The 12,870-nt window shown below is 35.7% G+C and overlaps 1 protein-coding gene across 1 annotated transcript; it reads right to left on the minus strand.

Moving 5' to 3' along the window:
* Positions 1-118: 118 nt before the first annotated feature.
* On the minus strand, positions 119-12,828 carry DBT (dihydrolipoamide branched chain transacylase E2). Its single transcript, XM_040566297.1, has 11 exons — positions 12,706-12,828; positions 8,713-8,836; positions 8,482-8,557; positions 7,416-7,597; positions 6,863-6,990; positions 5,481-5,724; positions 4,865-5,031; positions 3,768-3,845; positions 1,970-2,161; positions 1,718-1,789; positions 119-756 (listed from the first exon to the last, which is right to left on the minus strand). The coding sequence occupies exons 1-11, from the start codon at positions 12,754-12,756 to the stop codon at positions 589-591; spliced, it is 1,482 nt and encodes a 493-aa protein (XP_040422231.1). The 5' UTR covers positions 12,757-12,828; the 3' UTR covers positions 119-588.
* Positions 12,829-12,870: the final 42 nt, after the last annotated feature.

Genomic DNA, 12,870 nt, shown 5'->3' on the forward strand with positions numbered 1-12,870 from the left:
TTCCCTTTATCATTTGATAAAGAGTACCTGTGCATATAATGCCAGGAAAAAGTAGAGTACCAAAAGTTTTGAGAGGTTAACTTTGTTAAATAACAAAAAGCTCTCTGGACATCTTACAGCAGAAGCATAATAGGCATTTTATTTGTGTTTGATTTTTGCATAACTTCTTTTGGGAATTTGGATATTACCTTTTAAAATAAATTTATGTTTCCAACAAAGAACAACTGCGAGCTTTTCCCTTCAAAACGGGTTAATCAGTTTAAAAATACTGCAGACATACATCAGTGATTCATTTAGACCAGCCTCATGACCATATGTATTACAAAAGGCAAAACAAAGACAATCCATCACCACATTCAGAAGTCACGCCATGACCTATTGACAGCTGGCTGTAGAATAAATTACAGCACTACTAATTAAAAGAAGTAACAATTAATTGATAGACTGATTTAAGCTGTTGAGAACTTTTAACCACATAAAATTATTATATAATGTAAGTAGCAAAGGGCATGTGCTAGCAGAGCCAGCTTTTGTAATTCTTCAGTCTAATATGAAAATTTTAGAGGCATATTCTAGCCATGGTTTCCTTTATTTAAGGTCTAGCAGCATTGAAGCAGGGTTCTCCAAATAAGATTTCCACAAGTTAGAAAATCGGGCCATTGTAGCTCCATCAATAATGCGGTGATCAGCTGACCAGCTCACATTCATTATCTGTGCTTTAAATACTTCACCTTTTCCATTAAACCGAGGAAGAATCTAAAAATCAGAGAAAGGAATAAAATAAAGTAGAAATATGAAATATTTTAATTAACAAATCTGTATTTTTATTGTTAATTTGTTAATCTAAATCCAAACATTTTACTAAATTAGGCAGACAGATAACAGTAGTGCCATTCAGAAATGAAAGAGCTTCCATCATTCTTTGTGCTGCAGATAAGAATATATTGTGAACCTATATAAGAAAGAGCTGTATCCTCTTTCCACCATCCTGGAAATACTGAAGTAGTGAAAACTTTTCTTGACTCAAAAGCTCCCTCCTGAATAGTTTCTTTCACTGCTAGCATTCAAAATGACAGTGTCCCTAAAGCATTCCCTAAACAAAAGGATCATAGAAAGAACGTATGAAAAGTAAATCTAGTTAATATTAAGTCAGTATTGATCTCAAGTGTCTATATTAAAAATTTAAATCCCCAAATTCAGAAAATAAGAAGTTGCGTTAACCATACAGAGTTCTGTATAGATTCAGCCATCTGGATCATTATGCTAAGCATTATTAGAATACTTTTTTAGTCTCAAGTTCTCTCCTTGATCATAGCAAGAGTGCTATTGCCATGTTGCAAAACTTATAAGAAATATAATGTATGATATTTACTAATAACTAGGAGATTAAATACATATGTGAGTGAATATAACAGAATTCTAGAAAATACATCTGAATTTTTGGCATAAAAGACTTCTATGTAAACATTTGGCATCTCTGCCCAGCCATCTAAAATTACCACAGAACTTTTCAAATCACAAGCTATGCATTCATATAACAGAAAGAGGTCATGTTTTTGTGTATATATATATATATATATATATATACACACACAATATGTATATGTGTGCGCGCATGTATGTTTATATACATATATATTATATATATAAGAACATTATCATTGAATATGACCTTAGTTCACTAGAATTAAACACTCACATCACTAAGTTAATATACCTGTATCTTTCCAAGTGCTCCAATAGCTACTTCAGGAGGTAGTATTACTGGTTTGGCATAAGTGCCACCAATCTAAAAAAGAAAATGCTAGAGATATTATCAGTTAAAGAATAATTATATAATTTATTTGAAAAGGTTGATTGTTTCTAGAATGAATTGTTAATCATTTTATTCTTTGCATATTAAACTTTTATTAGAGTATTAATTTCAGAAGCAGTTTTCAGATTACGTTCTCATTTTTCTGGTACTTACTGTGCCAATATTTGAAAGGGTGAATGTTCCCCCAGTGAGGTCATTTGTTCCCAGTTGGCCAGCAGAACCCAAGGCTTGGAGGCGATTTAACTCAGAAGCAATCTCAAAGACACTGCAGACTTGAACATTTTTCACGTTTGGGACAATTAAACCTTGTTCTGTGTCCATAGCAACTCCAATGTTGTGTGAAGCCTACAATAAGTTTCATTAACTGGACATTAACATAAGCAGTCAACATAACATGTATTGTACACAAAAACACTTGAAGGATGCTTTCAAAATTATATATATTGGCAATAATATATATATACACACACAATAAAATATTATATACAAGTTTTTAACCAAGGAAGCTCTCTCTGCATTAAGCAGCTCCTCTATACTATTTTGAGTGGAGGAGCGGACGTAAATTTTGAAGAATTAGCTTTTCACATCTGCAAAGTAAGTCCAAACTGATTTTCATGGGAATTTCACCTCCAGGAAATAGAAAATCAGGAATCAATTTTGCACTGAAAATATTTCATGTTTTGTTACCCATACAATCATCCTAAAATGACTATCAGTTTAGAAGAGAACACTATAACACTATAGAACACTATAATATGAAAAACAGTAAAAAAGAAAAAAAAAGTAAAGTGAGTTGTCTTTCATTTTGTAGAAGAAATATGTAAGGAGTCATCTATGAGAGTCTGATAAAACAGCACAATAGGAGTTTTTACCATTATGTGTATTATATACAGCACTTTAGAAAACAGGCACTTGTTTTCCAGAAGTATCCCGCCAGTGCTTTGTATGAAAATTAAATGTTTTATTAAATTTATCTTAAAATATGATTTTAATACGTAAGGGTTGAGAGTCAGAACAGTAGGACAATTGTGTCATTACTAAAAATTACTGTCACTGGATTTTAGATGTTCTCATTGGAATTGCTTGGTCCATCTTCAGGTAAAAACTAGGAAATCATTATGCTAATATGCATTTTTGAGAACAAACCCAAATAAAGAAGTAAAAGTAACTTTAAAAGTAACATTAAACATACCACAGAAATTAGATGTATACTGAATCAAATCCAATCTTAGACAGAATCTAGATCCTCAAATTATTTTCCACCACAACACCAATTGGTGGTTTCACACCAATGGACAGTTAACCTCCACCACAACCAATCTTTCACTCCCTCTCCTCAAAAGGAGAGGAAAGGAAGAAAGTATCATGGAAAGAATAAAAGACTCACAGGTTGAGATAAGGATAATTTAAGAAAGAAAAAAAAAAAGCAAAAGGTTCATGGAAGCAAAGAAAGAGGAAAAAAATTATTTTCTACTTCCCATCAACAAGTGATGTTCAGACACGTCTTAAGCGGGGCCTCAATACGTGTAGCAGTGTGTCAGGAGGACAGACATTCTCTTCACAGGAGTCCCCCCTCCTCCTTCCCCTTTTGCAGATTTTATTGCTGAGCGTGACATCACGGCATGGAATACCCCTTGGCTGGTTTGGGTCTGCTGCCCTGGCCACGTCCTCTCCCCACCTCTTGCCCACCCACAGCCAGTAGGCTAGGGAGACAGTCTTAATGCTGTGCCAGCACTGCTCGACAATGGACAAAACATCAGTGCGATAACGGTGCTGTCCCAGCTACAAGCACAGAGCACAGCTGTGGGGAAAGTTAACTCCATCCTAGCCAGAGACAGTACACACTACAATTTTAGTGCAAGTTATTACACATAGCTCAGATGTTTTGAAAAGTCCTCATTAGCTGTTAGCTTGGATTTTCTGCTCACAATTTTATCAGTAGTTTACAAACCTTATATGTGACGTTTTGACAGCTTTCATCCAAAGAAGCATTAAGAATGGGATACTGCAATAGTCCTAGAGAAGCTGCCTGTTAAATATAAACAAAAAATAGATAGATTGCTATACTTTATATCTCAGAGAGGTGCATGGAAAGCAAGGAATGGTGAAAGACAATTTAGATTGATAACAATTTGGTTCTCAGTGCAATAAAACGTGGCTTCAACTCTCCTAAGCTCTTTGTGTGTTGATGTTTCATCATGATTAGGAAAACAGAAGAAAAACTTCCAGAAAACAAAGATAGATGAGACAGACATATAAAAGATAATAATCCCTTTATGAAACATAATTGAAATTGAATCAGCATTTGTTATTTCCTGTTCAAGAATTCAAATCAAATAGCCCAAGAAAAAAGTTACAAGATTTCTCAGCAGTGTCATTCTAAACTCCCCACTTAGATGATTATTATTTCAGGGAATATTAATGCTGCCTAAAAAGAGCGAGATTAAGAGCTTATTTAACACTCCAGTTGAAATAGCATTATCATAAGTTTTAGACTAAACTATGCATTCAGCCTTCAGTGGTGACAACAGTTGGAAATGAAACATGACAACTAAATGAGTACAAGTGCCCGGTCCCCTGAACAAGAGAGGACACAGACTCAATTCACCTGAACAACAGAAGAGACATACTCATTCACCTGAGGGATTCATTACCAACAACAGACACCAAACCAAACCAAAATTAAATTGTGTTTCACATGTGAGGTTAATTTTAATGGAGCTCACTAAAATACCAATAGTTTGCTAAATTTGTTTTGTTTAATTTAAATACCCAGTGATGCTTACCCCTTTCCTAAGTAATGCTTTGTCTGCTTTATCTTTCTCCATTACTGTTTCAAATAATTTCCATGGTATTATCTAACCCTGGCTACAATTCCAACACTAAATTGATAAGCAGTTCAATAAACAAGAAAAGCTGATACCTGAAAAATCACAGATCACAAGAAAAGTGATAGAGAGGTGCTCCAACCTACAACAATAATTGATCAGAAGATTTTGGCAAAAAACAGCATTAGTACTTCATATAGTCCTCTACTGGTTGTCTCACCTTTATGAAGAAGGGCATAAATGAAAGCTTAATTCCACGAATTTGTGCTAAAGGTTTCATCTCTTCTCGCAACTGAACAAGCTGAGTCAAGTCAATCTCATCACAATAACCAAAGTGAGGGATCTTCAAAGCTGCACTCATAGTCTTTACCATTGCCTTGTGAAAACCTGAAAAATATTCACTGACTTCTTACTCCAAGAAAATTAGCTTCTGGGAAGTTATGGTGAAATTCCAATTATTTGTTTACTCTAAAATTACTAAACTTAAAAAAAAGCACAGAGTAAAGTCCACCTTAGGGCCAACAGTTATTCAGCACATACAGCTCAATTTTTACAACTTTATTATTTCAGATCATATTACTGCATCTCTCTCCTCTGTATATTTTTGAAATCATAGTATTGCAGTACAGTAATCTGCACTATTTCTGCACTATTTGCTCTACAAGCCAATACTGCCTGAAAGGCAACCAGAAATCTTTTTTTTTTTCTCTCTCTAATTTGCAACCCAAATCCATCTAACCAAAACATGAACAATTATTTCATAAATGTTCATTGAGTAACTTTTACTGGTAGTCTACTGTGAACATTATGCCAAGACTTCATATTTCATGAATTACCTGTTATAGGTTCAGTTTTATCTTTTCCTGAAAACACAATCGGTCTGGAAACAGGTACAGGAATTTTGCGTGCTTTGTCCTTTGGAGCAGCTGACACTGTCTCTGATTTTGGCAATGGTGGGATAATTTCAGCCTTTGGTGAGGGAGGTAGAATAGCCCCCGTTTGTTTGGCCAAATAATTGAGTATGTCTTCCTTAAGGATTCTGTTATCTTTCCCTGTTCCAACAACTTCACTCAATTTAATCTGAAAAGTACATAACAAGCTATGACACTTGCTTTACGGAGATATAAAAATATTCAATATCGTGAGAAACAGTTAATTATTCCAAGTATTAATACAACATACCTACAATTTCCCTCCCTTCCAGCATCTTGTAGGTTCTGTGCACCTGACCAAACAGGATATGGTGACCCCATCACAGAACAGGGAGGCAAAACAGGACACAAAGCATTGCCTATAAAATCAAGCAGCTACGAGTCCTAGGCAGGATTTGGACCGGACATGCCGCTATACAGCAAAACACACGATTTTCTGGTGGTCAAGGACACCTCCACCTAATTAGAACAAAAGCTAAGAAACCATAAGCTACACTACTTATAATATTCTGTGCTATGCTAATTACAAAATTCTGTGAAATAATAAAGCCTTAATTCTAACTACAACTTAGTAGCATTTTACCCACGATCCCTAAGAATGTCTGTCTCTGCAGCAGGCAGGTGACACTTTCATTAATTTACTAGGTACTCAACTTTGTTCAGATCATCTAAAAGGCCCCATGAGGTATCTAACTTCATACTTAAGGAGGGACAAATGCTACTTATCTCTTTATTACATGATCAGTGGTAAAATATTAGTTTGAAGAAAATTAGTTGTCACTTAAATTTCTCTCTCTATTGTGGTGCATTTTTAGGAAAAAAATTAAACAAGCTTTCAAAAACAGTGGAATATTCATAGATTCACCAAAAAAATAAAAAGAATTAGAAAAGTCCTTAAAGGATCACCTAGTCCATCCCCTGCTCTTACATAAATCTGGAGAACAGAACAAACTAGCTAAAGCTGAGAACTGATTTTTCTCTCTTCCCTCCTTTGTCCCAGAAATCCATTCTGATACTTCATTCTTTTTCCCTCTAAAAAGGTTTTCTAAAACCTCTACCCTAGAGCACCCTAGCTTCATTTTAAGCCCAGTAATTCTTTTCCTATGCACCATAATCATCAGAAAGCATTATTCTCTCCATCACTACAACATTTTTTACACACTTGAAATAATTTGCAAATAAGTCATTTCTCACTGTACTTTCCTCTAATCAATATCCTCTCAGTCAGTCAAACTTGTTTATAAAAGAGGGATAAAATGTGGCCAGATGCAATTCAGCAAACTTACATTGTTTTCCATAGCAAGACGACGAACTGCAGGCGTTGCTAATGTTTTGTGACCTTTTATCTCTTGGTGCGTGTGTTCTTCGTGAGACATAGCAGGTGTTTCAACAACATCTTCTTCTGGGGCAACACCTGAAAATAGAACGAAAAAATAACTTTATTAGACTATTCTATAAGAATTTGATAAATTTCAGAACTTGATTTAAATTTTCTAACTTAAGAAAAAGTTAAATGGACAGTGATAACTGTCCCAAATTTCTTACCGAAAAAAAAAAAAAAAAAGGAATTATTACCTATCCCTCACATGAGATACTGGGGAAGGGAACACATCAGTGCTAAAGACTGCTGCTTGAGCTAAATTTTCAATAGGAAGTAACTGGCCTTTGAAGTTTTAAATTCTAACACAATATCATAACGTTTTCCATTTAATCTTCTTGACTTTACAGAAGAAAAAGTCAATTTCACATTTAACATTTTCAGGAGGAAAAAGTAAACTCCCCTGTCAATCTGATGGTTTATGACAACAAAATATGCAATAGAAAAACTGCTTGCAATACCTTTTGAAGCATCAATTTCAATGTCCACTAATGGTTTTCCAACATAAGCAATTTCATCTAAGTTGTAATGGAGTTTCCTAATGATGCCATCATAACGACTAGTAATAGTAACAGAAGCTTTATCGCTTTGTACTTCACAAATGCTATCAAACTGAGAAACACTATCACCTTCTTTTATATACCTAAAAGAAAAGACACATGTTAATATAAAACATAATAACTGTTAAAATCTACTTTGTGTATTCTTTTGCTAAATTCAGTTATGTATTTGTCCACAACATGAAATGCATTCCAGATAAGATGACAAATCATACATACTGGATACATTTGCTATATACCTTTTGCCAGATGTCACACAAAAAAAGGTTTTTGAGCACTGACACAATGTTTCAGAATATCACCACATATACAATTTTTACTATTACTTTAGCTAAGTAGAGTTTTTTTTGGCAGATTATAAACCAAGTAAAATAAGAATAAGCCTAGCTTGGTTTGAAGCTAAAGAAGTCTGTTTCAAGTTGTCAGGATCAGTGTATCATCAGTTTCAGAACAGAATCTAGAAGTGGGAAACTGTCTCCTGCACAGAGATATTGCATCTATGTGTACAAAGAGGGAGGCATTCTAACACTGCCTTGCTCCCTCCGCTGGACACTTTGTTTTTGCTTAATCCAATCATCACTGGCTTTCTAGCCACGATTTAAATGTTCAAATATTTTGTTAAATTGAATGAAGAAGGGGTAGAAGATAAATTTATGTGGATTCTCTAGAGTTGTAAGCTTTTCTAAAGTACAGCCAAGACCTCCTGCACCCTGAAAACACTAAAGAAAAGCCTATGAACAGGTGCAGTTAGGGCACCCCACTCCCTCCACCTTTCCCGTTTTCAAATAAAACAGATTACAAATAACAAAATGTAAAGCTTACTGTATGCAAGGAAAACAAGACTTGAAAAACTTCACTAGCAACCCAGAAAACACTGTCAGGTAAATAACTGAATTCTTGATAATTATCAATAATACTCAAACTACTTGCTGATTTCTTAGTTTATTTCTAAGAAAGCTTAGCTTACCATTCTTTCACAGTCACCTCCGTAATCCCTTCTCCAATATCAGAAAGCTTAAACTGGACAATTTGGCCACATGAAACTTAAAACAGACAAAGAAAAACAGCACGTTTAATATTAAATATAAGACAGAATGATCTGAATGCATTAAAATGGTCTATATACCAGTATACACAAGTCTCTAACATAACATTCATAAAATAGCAAAATAAAATAATTTTATTATGAAAAGATTACCAGCAGATGTTCTGAATAATCGCTGTTGATGACTAAACTTGAAGGCAGATTTGTCAAACACGCACACATATTTTGATTTTACAAAGCGAATGCTGCTGCACGATCTAACGTGGTGAGCACAAACCTGAGGGAAAAAAGTCTTAAGTGTTAAAATATTAGACTGAGGAGGCAGAGCTCATTTAATAATCTTGATGCACCAGCAGTAACAAAACAGTTTAACTGTAATTTATATAGAGAAATTCTTATGAAAACACAATTATACCAAATACGTACTGAATGTATAATAACCATTAAATTAGCATAAGCTTTGCAACGTCTTTAACTTCTTTTACTAACGCAACACATGGAGAGATTAAAGCCACGGTAACATAATCAGTTAACAAAAATCATGACGAGACCTGAAGAGATTCATAGTTGCTATAGTCTCTCTAAACAATTAGTTTCATCAGGATACACACAAAAAAGCATACATAATAGCAAAAACATCAGCCATTTGGAACATTCTCATGCAGAACGAATGCTGGAAAGGTCCCCTAGACTGTGGGAAAAAATCAGCATATTATTCTTTGTTGGTTCTTATTCCAATCAAAAGGTGATCAGAAGTACAAATTGGAAAGGAAATTCACACCAGATGGCACAAACAGTTGCCCTTTTATTTCCGTTATTGTATAGGAGACAAACATCTTCAAATAAATCTCAATTGCAATTATATTTATTCAGAAATCAACTTAAAGGGTCAAAAGAATTTTCTGAAAAGTTATTTATGGAAAACTGTCTGCTTTAAAGCACCATGTAATCAGTCATGATTTTGGTCAAAAGCAAAGCCAGTAGCACTTATATTGACATAAACAGGCATTTTATCATTAATCTCAACAGAAGTTAGTTCAGACCCTTTCTTATTTAGTAACATTTCTTAAATCTAATTCTGGTGTTATGTTGTCTTGGGTTCTGCAAAATTTATAAAAATAGTATCTACGGATAAATTTTATCTCTAATTAATTTAGAGATTAAAAAAATCAGGTGCTACAATGTACCTCAAGTAGCTCACAACTGTAAAATTTAGAAATTATCTTCTTAGATGAGCCAGAAAACAGGACACCTGTATGGGAAAGTTCATTTTAACTTTTTTTTTTTAAAATATCCTTTCAAATAATATAGAGTATATTAAACTTCCTAATTGCCCTCCCAACCCCCCAAACCATTGAACTATTTGAACTATATATTACATATTTACAATATTGATTACCCCCAAATCTGTACAATTCTGAGTTGACAATGTATGTTTTCTATACTATTTGATCTAGCACTGCAAGTTACATTTAATATCATCTTCTAGGAACAAATATTTATAAAATACAAACTCCATTAAAGGACACAACAAAGTCACATTGAGTTACTTTGCATCTGCCTGCTACTAAGATTGCATCTACTGATCTAGAGTATTTTTTTTTAAACTCCTATCATGAACAAACAGTAAACCCTTTTTGTTAGTTCTCCAAATAATTCTCCCTGAAAAAAAAAAAAGTCAAATGGTAATTGTAAATGATGACAAATCCTATTGCATGAACACATTTAAAATTTTAATTCAATTCAAAAATCGGTATATAATCTGTCTTCAGGAACCTATTTGGTCCTATTTTAATCTTGTATGTCTGTCCACTTGAGTCCATGGTTACATTTTTTTTTGTCCAACAAGATCTTTTTGTCCCAAACTTACTATAAAACTTTTCTCTTTATATAAACCTACATGGTAATCATTCAGTATTTACCTGTGAAGATGATCACAAGGAGCACATCAAATCTCTGAACTATCTCTTAAGTGTGAAGTTTCATAATGCTTCCAATGTGATTTTGGCATTTGGTAACCAGGTAGTTACTACCAAGCAGGTAGTGAATTAGTAATGTCACTGCCAAAAAACAGACTGGTTTTGTAACAGAAAAGTTTCAATGCTGTTTCAAATTATATCTGTAGGAATAATTCACAATTGCTGCATTTCAAAGAACTTAATTATTTTGGTTTGCAGGTTTTGCACATTATCTAGTAAAAAGTTGGCATGCTAGTATGTTAAAGCAATAATACAGTATCCAATCTCTTCATAGAACAGTATTCCTTTCTAACAAGGTAAACAATTTTATACCATAAAATAAAAAGACCGTGCTTGTATTCAGTATTTAATCATCATAATACTACTTGATGCATAATGCGAAGTAAGGAAATAATAAGAGCATATAAAAGACAAGATTAGTTCTAACATTCATCACATATCCATACATATTCATGCAACTACTAAATGTCAAAAAAGTTAAACAACCTATGTATCTTGGTATCTGGAAAAATAAAATAATAATAAAAATCCCAAGTAGCAAAGTACTAGCAGTTATGTTTATGTCACCACTATCATGCTGTATGACAACTTAAAGGCAATACTCTCCTGGGCATCTTTTCAAGGAGCAGAGTTACCGTCAGAAGAAGGGACCAATAGCCTGCTCCAGTCTGTCACTGATATTGAGGAGGTATCAGCCACTGTTTTGTGGATGACCTGAGACTTGTGGCTTGAACCAAGGCAACACACAATGCTATTTGGGGAAGAACTGTCTTGCCCCTGTTTAGTTCAATTTGCACTGTTTCCTTAAGAAGCCTACTGTGCTTTTCTAAACGACCACAGATCCTAAAAATCTACTGCTGGCTTCAGAACAAAATGTTGTTAATACAGCAGGCAGGTAACAGATTACCTGATGAAGTAACACTCAATTTCAAAGTCATATTGAGTATGTTGTGCTCAAAGGCAACGATTTCATATTAAAGGATATTCCTCTATCGAACTCTTTTGACTTGCTGTCCTATTGAGTCATTTTTATTGACCATTTAATTATCTGGGATTTGTTTTGCATACATCTTCTGTATTTCCAAGTATAAAGTTACCTACACACTAAACCAACACCCTTACCAGCATATTCCAGACAGACATTATTCCTTGCCTTAACAATTGGCACCATGCCCAGCCTCTAGCTAACTGTTATTTCTCCACCATTTAACCCAAGAATGCCAGGCTCCTTTCTTTTCTTCCTTACAACTTACAGCCTCCACAAACCACCACAACCTGTCTTTCTTCCCCTTGACAACCAAAAAAAAAAAAAAAAGAAAAAAAAATTCAAACATAAGACTTCAAAATTGTAATAAGCATCTTTTTTTTTTTTTTTTCTTGGATGTTAGCATTGTTTCACAGTACATTGTCACAAGAAGAATCAGCATCTAGCAAAAATTAAATCATGCTTGCAAGAAACACGCTATAAATAGCCAATTCTGAGATCTATGGTTCAGCATGCACATTGCTTAGATGAACACTTTCATCTCATCAGAATCTCCTTCTGGATTTAAGACTTTGGTTTGGCTAGGAATAAAACTGAAAAGAGGCTGCTATTTCCAAAATTATTTGATCAGTAAAATGAGTTATATGTAACCTAAAACTAGATAATTACAAAAGTAATGTCTTCATAATGGTATATCCTCAAGTGATTGTAAGCATCCTAGAAAGAAACCAACCGGATGCAGTTCTTGAAGTGTGGTGCCCGAACTACTTAATTTACAAACATCAGGGCTCTTGTGACTGACAGAAATGCACGTTTCTCCCTTCTGCACACCTATACTTCGCCTGGGTGCACAGACGCGCTATACAAAGGGATCGATGCACAGGTAGAAAGATGGGAGGCAACGCAGCGAGTCAGACGACCGACAAGTGCCAGAAGGCTGTCAGTGGCCTGCCGCGGGGGGCACGGGTCCCTTTCGCAGCAGGCACTGAGGCGCAGGAGCGCGGGGAGCCCCTGAAGCAGAGGGGGCTAAGGGGAGGCGCCAGTCCCGAGCGCGTCGCCTTCGCACCCAGGCTCAGCCGCGCAGGTCTCGCTCGCTGCCGCCTGAGAAGCGCTGAGGCGGAGACGCCGCACGCTGCCCGCGCGCTACGGCGGCTACGCGGCGCCCCCCAACCCTTCCCTGACCAGGCGCCCCGCGTTTCTACAGCTGCTCCGCAGCGCGGTCACGGCCGCCATCTTAGCCCGGGAGGCACCGGCCGCCGCCCCGCACACCTCCCACCCGGCAGCCAACCCGCGCGCAGCCACGCGAGCCGCAGCCAACCGGGCGGCGGGGCCGGCAGCGGGGCGGTG

This window comes from Cygnus olor, chromosome 8 (assembly GCF_009769625.2).
Source record: "Cygnus olor isolate bCygOlo1 chromosome 8, bCygOlo1.pri.v2, whole genome shotgun sequence".
Taxonomy (NCBI): domain Eukaryota; kingdom Metazoa; phylum Chordata; class Aves; order Anseriformes; family Anatidae; genus Cygnus; species Cygnus olor.